The sequence below is a fragment of the Chaetodon auriga genome, chromosome 4 (genome assembly GCF_051107435.1).
Source record: "Chaetodon auriga isolate fChaAug3 chromosome 4, fChaAug3.hap1, whole genome shotgun sequence".
NCBI classification, from domain to species: domain Eukaryota; kingdom Metazoa; phylum Chordata; class Actinopteri; order Chaetodontiformes; family Chaetodontidae; genus Chaetodon; species Chaetodon auriga.
In genome coordinates this window covers 5,912,009-5,932,051 of record NC_135077.1, presented here as the reverse complement: position 1 = coordinate 5,932,051, position 20,043 = coordinate 5,912,009, and the positions used below count along the sequence as shown (strand labels likewise).

At 44.7% G+C, this 20,043-nt stretch overlaps 1 protein-coding gene across 2 annotated transcripts; it reads right to left on the bottom strand.

Annotated features, from left to right (window-relative positions):
• Window positions 1–116: 116 nt before the first annotated feature.
• Window positions 117–19,342, bottom strand: ubn2a (ubinuclein 2a). Of its 2 annotated transcripts, XM_076728711.1 has the most exons (17): window positions 18,754–19,342; window positions 17,837–17,953; window positions 16,857–16,958; window positions 15,892–16,002; window positions 14,803–14,906; window positions 12,889–13,459; window positions 11,707–11,777; window positions 11,176–11,305; window positions 9,846–9,952; window positions 9,497–9,607; window positions 8,397–8,540; window positions 7,994–8,044; window positions 7,821–7,863; window positions 5,573–7,105; window positions 5,263–5,470; window positions 3,632–3,700; window positions 117–2,221 (listed from the first exon to the last, which is right to left on the bottom strand). In XM_076728711.1, the coding sequence occupies exons 1-17, from the start codon at window positions 19,054–19,056 to the stop codon at window positions 2,175–2,177; spliced, it is 3,822 nt and encodes a 1,273-aa protein (XP_076584826.1). In that variant the 5' UTR covers window positions 19,057–19,342; the 3' UTR covers window positions 117–2,174. The 2 variants fall into 2 exon arrangements, with proteins under 2 accessions (XP_076584826.1, XP_076584827.1); XM_076728712.1 differs by lacking the exon at window positions 3,632–3,700.
• Between the last annotated feature and the right edge of the window lie 701 nt (window positions 19,343–20,043).

Below are 20,043 nucleotides of genomic sequence, written 5' to 3'. Positions count from 1 at the left end.
CCTAAGAGCTTTGACTGCGATGGAGAACGGTGCTGTGATTGTACAACATGTACAATGTTCAGCATTTGAAGACGGAGGAAGAAAAGGCTGAAGAAAAAAGTGGAGAAGAGTCCTCGTGAAAACCACCTGTTTTGTTTAATTTCATAATTGACACACAAAAATAATCTACAAAAGACCAAATTAAGTAACCAGTTAACCACAAAATGTCATTTTTATCCTCCTTCAACCCCAAAGAAATCACAATTTATAAGGTGTTACCCACTGTTCCAGTCACATGACTTCACAATGACATCCTGAACAACCACACGTTGACACTCAGGGGTTCATTTTGGGGGCAAAACGTCAGAATAATCACACGCACACGCACACACACACACAGACCAGCAACACCCCATCTAATACAAGTGAGCTACAGAACAATCTTTGGCGCCGTTCTCGGTGCAGCTGGTCAGTCAGACACACATGGAGGAGGGCGGGAACTCGTCGGGGGAGGACAGCCAGAGACTCAGGAAGAACAGTTTTGTTGACGGAGGTATTCGGCAGAGGGAAGGTTTCTCTAAAGGTGTGTTCAGACAGAGCCAAGCGAAAATTTAGCCTCATGTCAGTTTCACTTTTTTTTCCCCACCTCGAACAGTCAATGATGTTAGCGGTAAGCTAGCTAGTGACACAATGTCAGCAGAATGGCAAGAAAATGTCAGAAATTCCTGATCTCTGCAGTGTGGACTTACAAATCAGAGGCTGATGAATGTTTTTTTTTTTTTTTTTCTCCACTCTGCTGCTGCTCGTACCTACAGCTCCAAGCATTTGAACGCGGCATAAGCACAACTTTTTCGCTCTAGTTGAAACTTGCGGCCATTCGCGGCGCCTCGGACGAACTTGGCGCGTTTTTCCATCCACTCGACAGACTTCTAAAATTTGCTTTGCGCTCCGTCTGAACACACGAAAAAGGAGTCTCACATGACATAATAACAACTACAAACATTCACAACTCCGGAAATGCACTGACAAGTTGAGTAGAGGTTGAAAGCCAAGCGACGACTTGCACTTTTGCATTGAGCGTTTAACAGTCCTGCATAGATCTTTTTCATACGTTTTCAATATAAACTAAGGCGTCGTGTTATATTAAGTTGATTCGAGTCAATAAGCAGTGAAAGTAAGTAAAAATCTTAACTCACCAAAAAAATAAAAATAAAAACAAACAATTCAAGTAGGCTACAATCTTGACGTTTCTCCCCTCTCTCACAGGCGGCTCCTCTCTCCAGAAGAGGAGCCCAAAACTTTTTCAATTCAAGTCTTTTTTCCAGAAAAGGTCCAGTGTGATTAAACAGCACCAAAAACACACTGAGCAAGAGAGGGGCATCAAACTTACACTCGCTCGTTATTGTGAAAAGGGGATACACGTCCTTATCCATTCACACAGAAGAATCTGGAAAGAAATTTAACAGTATATTGTGTTTTTTTTCTTTTATGTACATACACACACACACACACACACACACACACACACATTCAAATCAACCTCACCGCTCTTTCTCTCTCTCTCTCTCTCACACACACACACACACATCAAAACATGTTTTTGTCCCTGTGTAAATTACAAATAATTTATCAATATTAATTTAAGCTACTACTTAACAGTCATTTGTGGGAGCAGAGGTGACCAACAATAAAACTTCTACAGACACGATGATTCCCACATCTGAGACAAGAGACAGAAAAATAAAAATTCATTACTCAATCTGTTTTTCTTTTTTCTTTTTGTACTGCAAGAACAAGAGTCCTGTTATTCCACATAAGATTAAATACAAATTATATTACGTAGCGTACTACTACTCTCATCTGTACCACCACCTCGCTCACACTCATTCCACAGTGATCAAGGTCGGTCATATGTAAACATGTCGACAAAAATAAAAAGAAGCTGAACAAAAAATAAGTTCTCTCGTCATTCACGCCGTCTTGTTCTCATACCCGGTTCATTAGAAAATACAGTTAAATTAATTTGTCATTGCCACTTGTAGCGAGGATAAACGGATTCTCCTTTAGGTCCATTTTAAAAGAGGCAGTGAAGCCCCGCCCCCCCCAATGCCACATCACTGTGTCAATCGATCAAAGTGAAGATTCCTATAGGTGGATGTGTCCAGGAGGCTGTGGTGTCACCTCGCTGTTATTGGTCAGTGGGATTTCCTCTTCATGTCTCCACCCTGGCTTTGGTTCGTATCTGAGTGGAGAGGAGAGCTTTTTAACACTTTGACGTCTGGATGAGAGCAAACAGACGTCAGCAGCCCGCTGCACCACTCACACGGGTTGAACCTCCATTTCCTGCTCCTGCGACCTCCCTCATTATGGAACATTTGAAACCTGAAAGGCTCCGAGACCTTTTCCACATGTGGGTAAATACAGTATAATCACAAGAGAAATTACTGTTTGTTAATTTTTTCTCTATTTATCTCACTTCTATTTAATGTGAGAGTCATTACTTTGCTGCAAATACTGATTATTTTATTTTTGTTGTTTGTTTTTATGACCAACAGTCAAAAATGAAAAGATATTAACTTTACTGTAACAGAACCAGGAACCATTCATTCAGAAATGACTTCATGATCTGTCACTTCTGAAACGAATGAATCGATTATCAAATAGTTGCCAATTAATTCTTTTGAGCTCTACATTATCTCGTTATTTCCACAGCTGTTTGTCTCTATATGCACATTAATTGTGCTCATTCGTGTGTTCATACTGTATGTCTGACCAACAACAGGTCTGATGTTTGTTTCTCTTCACTCTTCTGTGTTTGTGTCTCTATTACATACTGTAGTTTTTTCCACCAAAGACAAGTTTATTTTTCAACTGTAATATGTCTGGTTCCAGTTATTAAATAACCAAACTGAAGGCATCCTTATCAAAGGAGCTCAGATTGGGGTTTCATACTTGGTCATGGCTTCGAGACTTGACGTTTTCACGGAAACAGATGATGAAAACATTTAGGTTTGTTGCGGACAAACTTCTAAACTCTAATCGTGGTGGTGAAGAATTGGAGGTTCGTCACACTGGTGCAACACGCTGACAACACTGTCAAACTGGATTAGCTGTGTTTGAGTTTGTGCCTCCTGGTTTCGATGTTCAGATGGTTCTTTGACCCGAGTGCCATCAATAATCCAGGCGAGACTCGACTGCAAGCTCCAAGTCTCTGTTTACAGCTATAAATAAGGCCACAGATGAAGCTACATAAATCTGTGGTAGACACAATTTCAAACCGCATTTCTCCGAGACATCAGCGAGCAAATGTTTTTCATTTTTCAGAGTTCAGACAGTCAAACTGAACGCTGCATTTCATATGTTAATCAGACTGCTGCTCTCATATCAAAGAACCATCTGTACAAGTGAATCCTCACTGCATTCTGAAAAAAAAATAAATAACAGCGAGCTTCAATAGCTTTACAACATGCGTCTACTGTGCTACGACTACAGAGGACAAACCAGAGGCGTGCCAAACACCAAACACACTGAAGCAAGCAGAAAGTTACAGAGCAAACAACACTGCAGCCGAGCAGAGGACGACAGGTCAGCCTGACACAGACAGATGGAGAGAGAGCGAGGGAGGACGGAGTGGAGGAGGAATGCAGATTACCTGAGAAAGCAAGCTGCAAGTGAGGAGGTAGGGCAGCCTGCGACCCTGACTGGAGACTCTTATACAGATCTGAGGAGAGATGAAGGGAAGATGAGAGGGAAGAAGGCAGCAGCAACAACAACAACAACAACAACAACAACGAGGGGAAATATGGAAAAAATGAGGCAGAGTGGGGGTGGCATGTTAAAATGGGAGAGCAGCAACAAAAGAGACGAGAGGATCAAAGTGAAATGGCGGCGAGGCGCACAGGTACAAAAGGTTGAGATGACAGAGATGGACACGAAAGATGGAGGACAACAGAGGGAGACCGTTGTTTTTAAAAAAAAAAAAAGAGACTGGGAGTGCAGGTGACAGAGAGAGAGACAGACAGAGAGACAGACAGAGAGGGAGACAGACAGAGAGAGACAAAGAGGGAGACAGGGTCCCTCTGGTGTATTTCAGCATCAGTATCAGCAGACAAACACAGACGTGCAGTGAACACACAGAGGTTGGATTTTAGGCATGTAAATGGTCCCAATGTGTCACTTTGAGCCCCTTAATCTTTCCTTCCTTCCTGCATCTATCCTGCTTTACACCCTCCTCCTCCTCCTTCACACAGGGCTGAACCATTTGAGGGAAGTATGAAGAACTCGTCTGCAGAAACAGATATCTCCATTCATTTTCGGAAATCAAGCGTCCCCTTTAAGAATGGCGTTCAACCGTTTTTGCAAATGAACTCTTTGAATCTAATCGCTATTTTTCTTTCAAATGCTGCGGTTGCATTTCTCAGTAATTAACCTCCAGCAGTCAAACTTGTTTCAGGTGAATTTAGCAAGTTTACCTGCTTAACTCACAACTTTGCAGGTGATGGCTGTCCTGACTGACAGCTCAGTCACTGGGCTGCTTTTTAATCTCTTAAAAAAAAAAAAAAAATCTTAAAACCTTTTTACAGAAATAAGGTAAATAATAATTATTAAATTTGCATTCTTTTGGTACAGAAAGCCATGGTTCAGTCCTCCTCTGTGCCAAGAAAATTCACGAGGTTACTCATTCAAATAGAAGTATTTCCTGAGTATCAAAGCCTGATACATCTTCCTCCTCTGTGCCATACTCCTCCATTGTTGTCCAAAACAGATCAGAAAGACATCAGCGAGCTTCATTGTTGCACTGGGTGACGTGTTCCTTCAATACGAGGAACACGGACACTGTAGTTTATCCAGAGCAGATCCCACATAAATCATCCTGCTGCTGGAAATAATTCACTTGTGTACCAAATGTGTATTAACCACAGATGGAAAAAGTCCCAACAAATGCACTTGCTGACGTTTGAACACCATTTCTTGAAAACTACAGTAGAAAATTACTTAAGACTATTTCAAAAATTAAACTATATATCCATAATTATACTGTATAAGCACTTTTTTTTTTTAAACCGCAGAGATAAATCAGAAAGTACTGAGAGTTGGACTTCTTTGTGGATTGCACTGACAGTAAATAAATCATAATATTTCACCAACATTATCGTTTTAAATTAATAAAGCCAAGAAAACAAGTCTTCTGTTCAGTGTCCCTTAATGTTGCATGTGTTTTGTGCATCCCTCTGAATTATTTGGTCACTGGGCTTTCAAAACTGGTGTAGTGTGCCCACTTACCCATTAGGTCGCTCTGTGCTAGGGGGTATCCTGAGTTGGAGCTGGGGGCTGAGCCCATGCCAGCAGCCCCTGGGGCTCCAGGAGGGTTGAAATTGAGCAACGGTGGAAACTGGAAGGGCAGCGAGACGGGCACCAAGCCTCCCAGCATCCCAAAGCCCAGGGGCAGAGCAGAGGGGCTGCCCAGGAGGGAAGTGCCTGCTGTTGATACCTGCAGAAAACAGAGATCAGAGTTTGCTTATTGAGAGCTGTGACTCTGTTACCAAAGACAGACGCTTCTGTCCAAAACTGTTCTTGTTGCCAAGAAACCAACCTGTGAGAGGTGTGACGTTGTGGAGGACGTGGCCAAAGTTCCTGAAGCCGCCCAGCCATTTCCTGCTTTTGAGCTCTGGTTAGCCCCGCCCACCATCCTCTGCCTCTGCCCGTGATTGGCTGAGACTGAAGGCGCAGAAGACGAGGGAGTTTTGTCTGGGTGACTGCAGGCAGCTGATACCACTCCCTTGTTGTTGGTGGAGTTGTTGATGATGCTACTGTTGCTCGTGGTGGACTGAGTTTTCTGGCCTCCTGCGAAGCTGCAGCTGCCCTGCGTCTGCTTCACCTGCCCACCACCCGATACGCTGAAGGGGGGCCGAAAAGTTTTTGGGGTTTTGGAGGAGTACTGGTGTTGTGGCTGTTGGCTGGGGATCATCTGATGGGAGAGCGGGTGAGAGGGCGAGGATGACGGGGAGGGGGAGGAGGATGGAGGTGGGGTGGGTGCAGGAGGCCGAGGGGTGAGCTTGATGATGGGAGAGGAGTTGCTGCTGTGGGAGGACTTGGTGAGGGTGGCCTGCATGGGGGTGATGAAGTTGGGCTGGTGGTGGTGGTGTGTGTGAGATTTACCTTGAGAGGAGTGTGAGGTATGGGAGGTGGGGGATGGCGAAGAGGCCACCGGGGAGGGAGGGCAGAAGGACTGCAGGCCAGGGTGGGAGGTAGAGATGGAGCGGGACTGTGAGGAGGGGGAGGAAGAAGGTGTGATGATGCTGCTGCTCACGGCGTTGTCGTTGCTGCTGATGCCGCCGACTTTGGCACTGCTCTTGGCCAGTCCTTGAGGGGCTCCCATAGCTCCCAGCATCCCCACTGGGCTGACAAAGCTCTTCTGATGGGGGGGCAGCAGAGGGGAAGCTGTGGGAGGAGGCCGTTGCTTCGGAGGCGATGGAGAGGGGTGTGGACGCATCTTGCCACTCCCGCCCATCACTGAGCTTGGCCTGTGATTGGGTGATGCCATGGTAATAAGTCTCTGAGTCTGGGTTTGGCCCATGCTGCCGGATCCCTTGATCTGGCGGTAGGGACCATTTGTAGTCCTGGAGGCCAGCGACAGGCCTACTGCCTGCGCATGAGCCATGGAGGTGGCAACGGGAGACGAGGAAGAGGAGGTAGAAGAGGAGGCTGGTAGCGTTGTTGCTGTTAAGTTCCCAGGAGGCGCAGCCGCCAGCTGAGCGGTCTCCACCTTAGACAGGGAATGTTGCTGCGTTGTGGATGTAACTGAGGCAGAGAGCTGAGAGGCTGAAGGGTAGTGAGGGGTGACGGGAGGGGGAGAGGAGGTGGGGATTTGAAGGGGTGGGGGCGACAAGGGGCTGTCTGAGGGGCCAAGACCCTTGGATACATTGCTGAGCAGGGCCAGAGCATGAGAGATGGAGTCCAGAGAGGGAGCAGTCAGATCCTCATCCAGAGAGTCTGACAGACAGATGGGCTCCGAGGGTGAGGAGGAGGAGACCAGCTGGCGGTTGGAGGTCAGAGCGGATGTGGAGGTGGGCAGAGACGGGGTGGAGGTCATGTTGAGAGGTGGTTTGTGGATCCAAAGACCCTCCTGAAGAACAGATGACACATGGTCAGTGTCAGTAACCCAAAACGTGCGGTAATTCTCAGATATACAGCATTTCTTTCACAGAGGTAGAAAACACCAGGCTTTCACTTCTAATGTCCTCCAGAATTGGTCCATCTCAACACTACGTCCAGAATTTTCACATTAAAAGTCTTGCAACAGTCCTTTTGTTGGTACGTGTCCTTACACTGATCAGGAATATGGCAAAGATGAAACTACTTACACTCAGTGCTGCGGAAAAGTATCTGATTGTCAATTTACTATGCGAGTTGCTGCATCGAGTGCAGGTAGTTTCACTCAATGTGTTTCTCTTTATCCAACATTTTCTCTGTTTGTTTATTATCTAAATGCCAGGTTTTATGTGAGAGTTACAAAGATTAAAATAAGCCTCCAGCATGGAAATAGCAAAACAGGACTCTTGAAACAGCAAATGCTGCATATCCATTTCAGTTTTATTACTCATGTAAAATGAAATGAAGGCTAAGTAGCAGTTCTGTCTTCAGAACTGAGCAAATATGATACCAGCAGCCAAGACACATTATGGAGGCAGTGAGTACAGTTTATTATATTGTTGCTTCATGATAGAATACTGTTTGGTAAATGGGTTCAGATTAAATTATTATATCACCTGCACTGTCAAAAGAACATCAGCTGGATATATTTAGATAGCATAAAGTGTGAGATCTGAGCCGTCACTCACCTTGGCTTTGGCCTTGGGCCCAGGCACCATTCTCCTCTTGACTCTGTATAGAAGAATGCCAGCAGATATTCAGCCTTTTTCTATTTACATTTTGCATTCAAGCCCAGTCTCAGATAAATCTCTGAGTGGTTATTGAGGAAACATGAGCTGTGTGAGATAAAGTAAATACTCACAGGTTTCCAGTGAGGTGACCGTGAACAGAAAGACTCTCCTTCAACAAAATCCTGAGCGGAGGAAACGCACAACAATAAGAAGCAGTGTTCACGCCAGAGGACAAGAACGGCTGGATTAATGTTATAAAGCTCAACACTACTGGCTGTTGACCTTTTACTATCGACATGTCATTGCTGTGCAAAATGTGGTTAACAGCAGCGTTACTCCTTCACATTTTGTTCCTCTGTACTTTACTTTACTCAAACATTATCTTCTGCTTATCTTCCAGTGCTCAGGTCAACTCCACTGTTCTCACCCTGCAGAATTTTCATTGATTATCTCATCACCCTGAAGGAATTTGTTCAATGGTTGTTATATATGAAGGCTGTGTGAGCACAAGAACACACACACACAGGCACAGACCTGGCCTGCATCCAGCCCTTGGGCCATAGTGGTTTGACCTCATTCTCTAAGAAGGCCTTGAGGTAGTCCTCCACAGACAGAGAGCACTGGTTCTCCATCTCATAGCAGCTCAGCTTCACTCGCACCAAGCTGCACAGCAGGTTCCTGCACAAACACAAATATTCAAATCAGCACAAATCATTCAATATTAAAATCTGAATTGGGCTGCAGGTGTGGAGCACATAATCACTGATGAGACTGTTATTCTTCAGTGAGTCAGAGGTAATAACGACTGCGCCTACAAAAAAAAAAGAAAAACCTTTGCTTCTAATGTGGAAGCTGTTATGAAAACTAATGATCGAAAAGAATCTGTCTCAAGGTTTTTCTCATTTCATTAGGACACACAGTTTCCACATTGTCATGCAGGCATAACGTTCAAGGTTTTCCACAGTCATTTTGAAGTAGGAACTCCACCAATTTCACACATCAAAGTTTGTTCACAGGTCTTGTGGAGTCCTGCAGAAGAAGTTGTACAAAGCCATTTGTGGCTCCAGAGGGAGCTGTGTGAAATCTGATACGCTGCCTCAAGTGACATCACTTGAGTCAACGTCAGCTGATGTTGAACCTTAAAAGTTTGAAAATGGATGAAATCTGGGGGTGTGGAATTGAAAAGAAGTGAGTTTAACAGACCTCTGTAGCCCTCTCCTCATCTCTGCTTGAGGCTAGAGGCACAAAGCTACAGATTATAATCTCCTCTGAACGTGGCATTGTCAGTAATGTAGGCCCAAGAATTGACAGGTTTTCTCTTCATCTCCATGAAATATTCCCCATCCTTGCTTTAAAAGGTCTTCTTTTGTACAATTTAGGGACTATATTGCATATTTTAGGCCAATTTCTAATAGCTGAGGAATATTCATGACTTGGTTGCCATTTTCCCCCCATTCATTTCTCCATCCCAGCAACTTTGAACAGTCTTTAAGGCCTGTGTAGAGTCTGTTCAATGGATTAGACACTACAGATAGAAGTGGATAGGGTCTGAGAAAAATGAAGCCAAACCTGCAGTACCACAAACACACAGTCGGCCAGCCAGCTATTCCATCAGGACAGTCCTGGATCATTACCTGAGCTTGTCATCCCAGACAAACTTCTTCCGTGGGCCCATCACCCTTTTCCCAGGCTTTTCCTCATCTTCCTCCTCTGAGCCGTTCTTATCGCCCTCTTCTGACTGCTGCCTGCAGGAAACACAGTGTCAGTAACACAGAAATGTACTCGCACACATTCACAAACAAACTGCGTTTTTTTTTTTAGATGTGTGTCGGGTGTTGTTTTGTAACGACGGTGAACTTCATAAGACGCCCATAAAAGCCAGAGTGATGAAAGCCAGGCGCAGAAGACAAGGTCAGTGTGAGATCGCCTGCTTTAGTTTCTTACTCGTCTGTCTTCTCAAATAAAAGAAAAGGATTTACTTACTTTGCAACCTTGGCCATGCAGTCCATGTTGTATTTGGCTATCTGCTCTGGCATCACGCTGCACACTGCCAGCTTCAGCTTCAGCAGTGGCGTCCGCAGTCTATCGTCCTGATAGAGAGACAGAGAGAGATGGGTGTATTAAGGACAGACGAAGACAGATGGGAGAAAACTGAAATGCAAGGTAGGGAAAAAGTTGTAGGGAGGGAGGAAACTGAATTCAGCAGGAGGAGAGAGGAAAAAGATGGATGCAGAGCAACAATGCAAGAGAAGAAAGAAGGAAAAGGAAACGAGGTAGGGAGAGATGTAGAGGAGGGACAGGAAAAAAGAGACGAAGCAGGGGTAGTAAGAGGAAGAGTCAGAGGGAGAGAGTGGGAGAGAGTGTTGATGTATTTTGTCAACAGTGCGTCTTTAATGGGCCATGACAAAAGACAGTTGGAAGCCTTTTTTCAACGCAGTCCTCATTGCACTAATCAGCCTACGCATCAACAACTGAAGCAGTGAAGATGGCTGGGGATTAAAAGCTGCATGAAAGGCACAAATAATGTGGAGGAACAAGAGGATCAGTTTTGAGGTTAGACAACAGAGGCTGAACGAAGCAGCTCAAAGGCTGAGAAACACGCAAATCAGAAAGCAGAGTCTGACTTGAAATGACATTTTGTTGCTTCCCTGGCTCATTTGAAATGAAAAATCCCAAAATGGCCAATAGTTGTGTGGAGGCACCAGCGTGTGGCCAAATCAGTCACCATAAAAAACACTGGTATGATGATGATAAAAAAACAAACATGAAGTAATGACACGAGTAGAAGAGCAAAACATCAACAAACTGCCCAACACACGAGCTACTCATGCAAAGAGATCTGTGAAATACTTGCAGCTGAAATGTGAAGATTTATAGTTTAAATTCCAGTGTTTTTTTTTCAAAATTTGCCCTTAACTTTAATGTCAAGCAATGACAACTATTCCTAAAATATAAGTTTTTTCTTTGCATGACATCAGACTGTCCAGCATTTTCTTTAACTTTCTGAAACCAGCAGTCCACCTGCACACCCACCTTGCGCAGAATGTCAACATTTTCATCCACACAAATACTTACTCCTCACTTTCCATGTGTCTGTAATTTCATAAAACACACTGAAACCTGTGAAACTGGTATACTACTGCAACCATGGCTGTGATTAGGTTTGACAGGGCACATGCACAGAGGCTTCAGACTGTCCCGAATCTGGCTTTTTATGACCACAAAGCAACAAAAAGACTGCAGTGGGAGGACATTTTTGAGTCAGATTCTAGATGGATTTAAATTGAGAGCATTTCTCATTTTCTCCACTCACCTGGATGTTGAGACTGAGCTTCTTCAGGCGTTTGAGGAGGGCTTCCTTGTTGCACGGCACGAATGCCTCCATGTGGGAGTAGATGTCTGAACGCACCCCAGGAGGCTGCTCCTGGACCTGCAGCTCAATACTGAAAGGGATGAAAGAAAAAGTCACAAGTGTGAGATACAGAAAGAATTGAAAAATAAAGGGGAGGGACAGTTATGGCGGCGGAAGTAGAAAGGGAGAAAAAGATGGTGGGATGCAGAATAAAAGAGAGATGGGAGATTGAAGCAACAGAAGTGGAAGAATAAAGCGTAGCTGGACAGAATGACAGGAGGGTGAACATGAAGTTCAAGAAACAAGGGGGGAATGGAAATGAGAGGCGTGCATTGAACACAAATTATGAGAGACTGAGAGAAAATAAAACAGCTGAAAACAGCACCAGAGGTAGCAAAGGAAATCTGCTGAAAATGAGTGAGAACAACTCAAAGGGGGGAGGAGAGTGAGCTGGGGTCTGGCTGACAGTGATGTAAAAGCTGTCCTACTCACTCCAGGAGAATGTTATTCATGTCCAAGGTGAAAAATTTCTTCCTGCCCTCCTGATCAAACTGCCGCGAGGCCTGTTGGAGAAAAGGTTGAGTCAGCATATCAGCGCTGTTCCACGCAGTACAAAATACAGGCGGATGACAGAGTAAAGGAAAAGCCAACATATAGTGTCTAAGGAGGGAGCTGGGCCAGCATGTGTCACAAGAACAGCTTCACTGCGCCTCGGCATTGGTTCGACAAGTCTGAAACTCTACTGGAGGGATAAACCCATTCTTCCAAAGATATTCCCTCTTTCCGTGTTTCGATGATGGTGGATGGTCTAACATGTCGCTGTTCCTGTTGAAACACTCGCCATTTGAGCAGCCTTTGGACTGAAGCTCTGCACCCCAACAATGAACTCTCTTTAAAAGTCACTCACATATTTTATTCTCACCATCTTGATAGCGGATATGTGTTTTCACCATGAATTCGAAAGTTAAAACTGCTAAATCCACCTGCTGATTACGGGAACTGTCAAGGATCTCCTGATCTATATTCAGCCACATCACGTAGTAACCATGGTGATGTTACGCATGTGCATCAACAGGTGAGTGGACACATTTCACCCAATCCATCAGAAGGTTTTGGACAAATTACAGCAGCATGTGTCCTGCTCCATACTCTGTCAGCTTGTCAAGCGACCGAAGCGACACCCCCTTTAATGAATTCAGGAAAATACTTCTGTCACTTATATAAAACATTATCTTTGGACGCACCTAAAACAATCCAATACTTTTATTTATTTCTGTGCATCACTCCTCCTCACTCTTCTCCTCTTCACCTCTGTATCCTTCACTTGCATCATCCCTCTCCTGCCTCGCTTTACATTTTTACCCACATCTAGAAAAACATTCCTCCGCTACAGATTGACTCAGTGTCTCTGAGATTTAAGAGCAACAAGGAAGTAAGAACTTCTTCAAAGCCTGTGATGCCATCCCTGCTGTTTTAGTTACATAAAACCCCCTCGAGGTTCAGCTTGGAGACATGTTTCTCCAACACTTTAGAAGAGACTATTGTTGTTAGACTAAACAATAACAATAAACATTTTGTGCCACTTCCTGGGCTGATTGGCATTCGTGTTTAACTTCAGTAAAGAGGCTTCGCAGGTAATTGCAGCCACCCACGGACAGGCTACAGCTGACTCACCGCCCGCAGGTCCTCGATGCGTTTAATAAGAGGAGCAGGCAGTCCATCAGGCAGTGGGGGTGGAGAAAACAGTCCGCTGGAAGACCCCAGGCCTCGCCCTTGGCCGGCTCCTCCTCCTCCTCCTGCTGCTGCTGCCGCTTTGTGAGTTGGAACACCGACTCCCAGAATGCCATTCTCCCTTGCCGCCACCATGGCGTGCTGCTGGTCAGTGTCCAACACGCTGAAGTCTAGGTCGCTTAGCAGATCCTGCAGCTCCTTCTCATTGGCTGAGCCCAGCAGTGACATCACAGCGGGGTCCGAGGTGAGGTCTGCCAGTGAAAGGTCATTGCTGGCTGTGCTGCCCTGCAGGTGGGTGGAGTTAGAGGCAAACGGGTGGTTCGTCGAGTTGGTGGAGTGGGGCTTGTTAGCCGCACCTCCCGCCAGGCCGGGATGAGCCACGTTCGGGTTCCTTTTCTTCATCTCCTCCTTCTCCCGGGTGAAGCGGCGCAGCATGGCCGCCAGGTACAGTGAGTCCTTCATCAGCTTCTTCCTCTTCTTCTTCTCCGGCCGGTGGAGGTTGAGAGTCGTCACTCTATCGGAGGGAAACACAGCAATGCCTTGATTTTTAGCAAAATGTTGATGATGCAGCGCCTCAGACTGTATCGACATTTTGTTTCACTTCTCTCATTTCACCTGAGATTGAGTGATACTTACATGCACACTGACTGTGGTTTTGATCTTAATCAGGATGATGTTTATATGGAACGTAAATAACCTGGTTATTAATCAAATTAATTGCAGGTGTTTCTTGATTCCTCAGCTTCTCGGCTGCTATATTCTGACCCCACCAAGGTTCCTGACACCAAGGAGTGATCAGAAACCTGGATGTGGTGTTTTCTTGCCACAGTATCATTGTTTCTATCCAAGGACGCGAGCTACCTATGCAGGAAACTGTTTATCCAACTGGCAGAAAAGATGAAATATGGGCCCAGCAGACCTTTTTGAATTGAATGTGAGCTATACATCCAAATAAAGACAACTTCAGTCACATTTAAGAGGGACAGAAAACTAAGTAGAAAAAAGTGCAACATAAAAAGTAAATGAAACGCATGCAAATCAGACACATTTTCACCGGCACATTGAGGCATCGACACACGCTGACAAAGACGAGTCAGAAATGTGGGAAGAGCGTGAAACTATGGGGATTCTGAAGGATTAACCTGCAGTCTCCTCTGAAGGATCTGACACGCACATGCCCATATATAACATCATCTGTTTCATAATGGCACAATGGCAATAGCTGCTGCTATTTTTGGATGTTGTTTTCAGAACAGGGGCATGAGTATGCGGCCTATCTGAGCGTAGATAATGGAGCGTTTTCTAGAAGGTGGCTGGCTTGTCACTGTAACTAAGAGCAAGTCACAGTCAGCATCCCTGCCTCATGATAGATGTATGAGAGGATCTGCACAAAAGCACAGGAGTATAATGTCACACAGGGTGGTGGAGGATTATTGGCACGGTATGGAGTGGACAAATGCGTCATCGCATATTCACAGTGGCCCACAAATCCATGGGTGTCCAGAAGGTCAACTTTTCATGCACAGGAGAAAAACTTGTGCATTTACATAACACTGTTTGTGTGTTTTTGACATTAAAAAGTGACTTTTTTTTTTTTCAATAGCCTGGCTTAATGGCAATGAATCACTGGAATGGGTGGGAGATTATTTTTAAAGGTCTATTTTAGAGATGTGTGGAATAGTCTGCTGACAGGAGAGAATGGAGTTTTAGCTTGCTCAGCTACTCAGGAGCCATTCATCGTCTTAATTAATATAAACTCGAAAATCCCTTACACGAGGAAGTGTAACTTCACCAACTGGCACAAGACAAGCATAAAGATGAACACAGACAGTTCTATCATACTGCTATGATTCTCACCCTTGTTTAGGTACTCTGTTCTTTTTCGGGTTCTTGTCCTCGAGATTGTTCGCTTCCTTCTTTTTCCTCTTCTTAATCAACTGCTCCTTGTTGTCATTCGGCTTCTGAAACAAAAGCACACACACTCTTTAGCTCAAATAAGCAGGTGACGACAGAGCACAGTGGCAAACGATCAACTCTGTCTGAGGATCACATGCAGTGCTGTGTGTGCCGTGTGCGTGCGTGCGTGTGTGTGTGCGTGCGTGTGTGGCATGTCCTTCAGAGATTTTTCCCGATGTGGCATCTACACTGCATCTCACTGAAACCAATGAAAATCAAGCTCCTGTCGGGAGGACATTCATATGCCTCATCAGGACTGATGAGATCCTGCCGTGTCACACGTTGTCATAACCACGGGGAAAGCAAAATTTATAAAATCTATATTATTTATCTGAATGAAACGCTGTCACACGACTCGTCTCTCATACACGCTGCTTTATTTACTGTGGCAGAAAGCGTGGTTTGGCAATGAAGCTCCCAGTCCTCAAACTTAGAAATAAAACCATACAATTTCTATGACAGTGCAATTTCCGAGCCTGCTATTTGTCCACAGTGTCAAAGGTGTCGTTTTCCTTCCTTTTGCATATTAAAATTACAGGTGCCTATAAATTATGGTTTGCCAAACATTTGGAGGTAAAAACTTATTGTTCAAGTTTTTCATAATGTATGGTAATTTATGTTGTGGACTTTTGACTTGGATTGATCTTAATGGTGATGATGTAAGTATCTATTGTGTCTTCAGCCATACTCTTAGCAAGTGTGAAGCGGATCGGATGAACGGTTGTGGAGATAATTGAAGGATGGAGACACACATACTGACAGATTCTTTCCATTTTAGTTAGAAGAACCACAATAGAAATAAGTCTTGGACTTTGTGTCGTCCTTGTCTTTTATAATAGCACGTAATTTCGTGGGCTTTCTCTCCATGCCAATGAACTATTGAACATAATACATTTCCATATCCTTTCAGGGCCTGATAATGAGCTTGTGCTATACTGTATTGCATGCATTTCTTTATTCTCAGTTATGTAGGCGTGAACGCAGCCTCACCTTGTCCCCCTCTCCCTCAGAGTCGGAGGCCGCTCTGAACTGCAGTGTGCCTGTGTTGATGTAAAATCCCCCCAGCTTTGTGGTCAAAGATGCAGGCACCAGCTCATCGTACTGAGAAAAACAACAATAGAAGACAGTTTGCGGTGTAAGATCATAGGAATCTGGAAAACAATAAATCCTCTTACATAACTCAAGCACACGTCGTCTGCAGATTTCCAAGCACAATGAATGAGTGAAAATGTTTTGTGTTAACATTTGACAAAACAGCTGATGCCTTTCTGCTGGTCAGTGGTAACGGGTGACTTGATGAGCGCCCAGATAAATAAATTACTAAAAAGAATCACTGTCCCTCCAGGCCACACATGAAACATTTTTCCATCATGGAGCATATGAAAACAGAAAAAAAGGGGGTCAAACAGGCGCTGCCAATTTGTGAGTGCAGAGAGGACAGCTATCAAAACAACAGAACAATTATAATGTAACGGCAGAGCGTCCACACACCGAGCTGCTGCAGTCAGACAGAGTGAAATGCTCTGAACACTGAGCAACAAACACCGACAAACAGAAACAATGACATATCCCTGTGTGAACACAAGGAGCACATACATATTCATGAGTCATGAGGATGAGTTTAGAGCGTGGTCTCAGGTTGACTGTGAGAAGGGACAAGTGTCTATCTTTAGAAGCACCACTGGATGTGCTGGATTGAAACATCAAGTCAGGAAAGAAGTATTTAACCACAGAGGAATAATGTCTTCCTCTACACAACAAAACAGGAGAACGGCAGTTCAGGAACGTGACAACGGTGGCAAATTAATCAGCAGATAATAAGGGAGAGGAGAGAACAATGTGCACTGTCATTATAAAGACTAAAGGGAGACATCTGACTAAATGAGAGCGACATCCTGGAAAACACAGGCACATAAGTGTAAAACCTCCTCGTTAATAAAGTGAAGGGTACTCACCGCTTCGGAGTTGTCAATAAAGGGGTCCGTCTCGTCATAGCCAAAGCCTATATCGATCAGATCTTGCATTCTGTCCTTCCTCTTCTTCTTCCCTGTGTTACCCTGAAAAATAAAACGAAAACAATGCCAAATTTTCAGTTTTGATCTGAATGAAAATTCCTCACATTTTTTTCATACCTTAATCTTAAAATGGCCCCTTTTCAGACTGAGGACCAATCAAATGTCGTCTCTCCATGTGACTGTTGTTTTAGGGGCATTTGGTCCTCTTAAGACCACAAACACACATTAGACGACCAGAGCCTGACTGATATATCAACCATGCCGATATACTGGCCGATACTGGCTTCTTACAGATGAGTTATTGGATGACATAGTTTGTCCACCAGACAGCTTTGACTGGTTTATTTATCAGCTGTGAAATGTCCCACTAATTACATATGATGGCCGCCATTCTTTAAAAACTAACAATGAATGGGATCTTTATTCAAGAATATTTACTGTTTGCATTAATGCTAAAAAACCTGAATATAAGACATTAGATTGTTATTAAGGCCGGAAAGAGTCGAGGGTTTCACCTGTTGTTCAGACTTTAAAGCTAAACAAATAAAATGTACTAGACTATAACACGTCAATAGGCACAAACACACTGATTTTAACTGGTATATAAGCGATATTCACTTATCACAATTACTGTTATTGATATATGTTGGTCAAAAAGTCAAAAGAAATTACAGCGCACACACACAATTTAGAAACAGTGTCAGTCCCCCAGAGAGCACTGATAAGTTCGTTTTGTTTTTTGTTTATGTTATGCGTCTATTGGCCCCTATATCACCCTCAAATATCTATATTGGCCTCAGCCCCAAAAATCCAATAGTGATGGCACTATCATTTTTACATGACCATAGAGTGCACGGATGCATAAAGACAGATAGATGCAAAAGCATCAACTCAAAAGAAATAAATAATTAATAACTCACATATTTATTTTCAAACTTTTTTGCCAGAGCCTCAACCTGGAGCCGCTCTCTCTCGTCGTCGTTGAAGGGGTCGTCAGGATTGTGGGCTGATGTCACACTTGGAGGTTTATTCTTTGTCTGCAACAAATAAATAAAAATGAATAATGTTAAAGATGATGAACAGGGATGACCAGACAGTGACAGTCTGTAATACACATAATAATGAACACACAATAACTGCATCCAAAAGACCATAAAATAAGTCAAAAAATGGTGCTGACATGAGCACTTTTGGATTTAAAAAAAAAAAAAAAAAAAAAAAGTTAAACTCTCCATGTTTGCAAACTATTTTCCCTAAATTTCTCGCTCGCGATTAGAACAGAAAACTGTCTTATCCCAAACTGCACAGACTCAAAATGAGGCGAGCCTGTCTCTGATCTCCAGCTCTGACATTTGCCTCGCTCCCATGCTACATCCTGGTACTTCCATCAGCTATGCTCTCTCATCTATCTATCACCCGCAGCCAGAGGGCCAAACTGCATGTGGCATTTCCAAGTGCTGTAATGGCTGTGTGACCGGGCTGTTGCTGGGCAAGTCTGACTGAACAGGACACAGGTAGCGGCACAAGATAAGCCTCGTCTCTCCATGTGCAAAAAGAGGAGGTCCCTCGTTAAAAAGCGCCGCTGAAGTTGGAAAGCACGCAGAGTGGACCGGCTGGCTGTGCGGCCAGAAAGCTGCTGCTGCTGCTGTCTTTTGTGTCGAGTCGCACTAATGGTCACTTTCAGCCACGCTAACGTGAGTCCACGGAAGGACAAGGTGCACTCTCCCCCCCCATTACTTAGCAATGACAAGTCCAAACACTTCCAAGCGCAATAAAAATGAACTCCAGCTCCAGTCCCACTCGGCCTGGTAATGTTAGTTAAACTGTGAGACCCTACCTGGAGGTTTTGGACGAGTTCGCCGTAATTAAACTCGACGGAGGAGCGGTCGTCGGGCTCGGATAGAGACAGATTGAGCCGCACCGTCGCCCTCCTCTCGGCTCCAGCCTTGTCCCTGTCGCCGGTTTTGCTGAGACGATCGTTGCTGGCGGCACCTCCTGCCCCGGTCGCTGCCTCGACCTCCGCGGCTCTACCGAAGTTGAACTCGGCCTCATCCTCCAGCCGGCGTTTCCTAGACTCCGCGGCTGCTCCAGCTGCGAAGGCCGAGAGGGTGACAAATTGCACTTTTCTCGGTTCGGCCATTTGGATGAGCTGCCTGCCTGTCTGAACCTCACTTCGGACAGACAGCGACAGCGAGGAGAAGAGCTACTTCGCGAAACTACTCCAAATTGGTGGATTGAAGAAGGTTTCGCGAAGCTCCGACGGCTGCTCAGTGCCTAGACGGATGTCGGGGCCTCCTCCGCACCATACGAATTGAACTCAAGGGGATGCGACGGTCGGGGAAAAGTTGTTTTTTCGGCAGCTACTTGCATCCTCTATTTGCTATGGGACCGAGACATTCACAGGAGCCATCTTGGGTTTCGGGAGTAAATAAAATATCAGAAGAGAGGGGTCGCTGCGCCTGCGCGCGAGCACAAAACGGAAGCACCGTGACGCCGTTGGGGGTCAACACGTCCAATCACCGCGCGCCCCGATCCTAAACCCGCCTCTGTCACAACAGGCGATAATAACAAGAGCATCAGTACTACTCTGACCTCCATCAAGTGTCTGCGTGGAGGACAGGCCGTGGCGTGTCCATTAAACAGCTTCATCACCTTTTATAGAATCGACAGCTTTTCAGTGGATGCCTTTCTCTCCGGCAACACAGGAAAATGCTGAATTGTGCTTTTTTTTTTTTTTAACAATGGCACCCGCACACACTCAAACATCAAACCCTAAACGGAAGCAGGCAAGCCAGATGATTGGCTTTCTCAGTTAACCACCCCAACGCGGCTGATCGAGTTACAGACACTAATGACCACCTGTTGATGTACAGTTTAATTGTAGCAGCTCTTAATTACGATAAACTGTGTGAGTTCATTTAAGTTTGGCATTGATGGTTGTAGTTTCTTTGCTTCTGCTGTGGAGACTATGGCTGGATTAACCTGTTTGAAAGCCCTGGGGGGACATCTGATTGGCCAACACCTCCGTGTAAAATGTGTGGATCCTGCACAGTTTCCCATATTGTAGCTGAAAGAGTGCTTCAAATATTTTAGACTGAGATCAATGTTATCATCATGAGCAAAACAA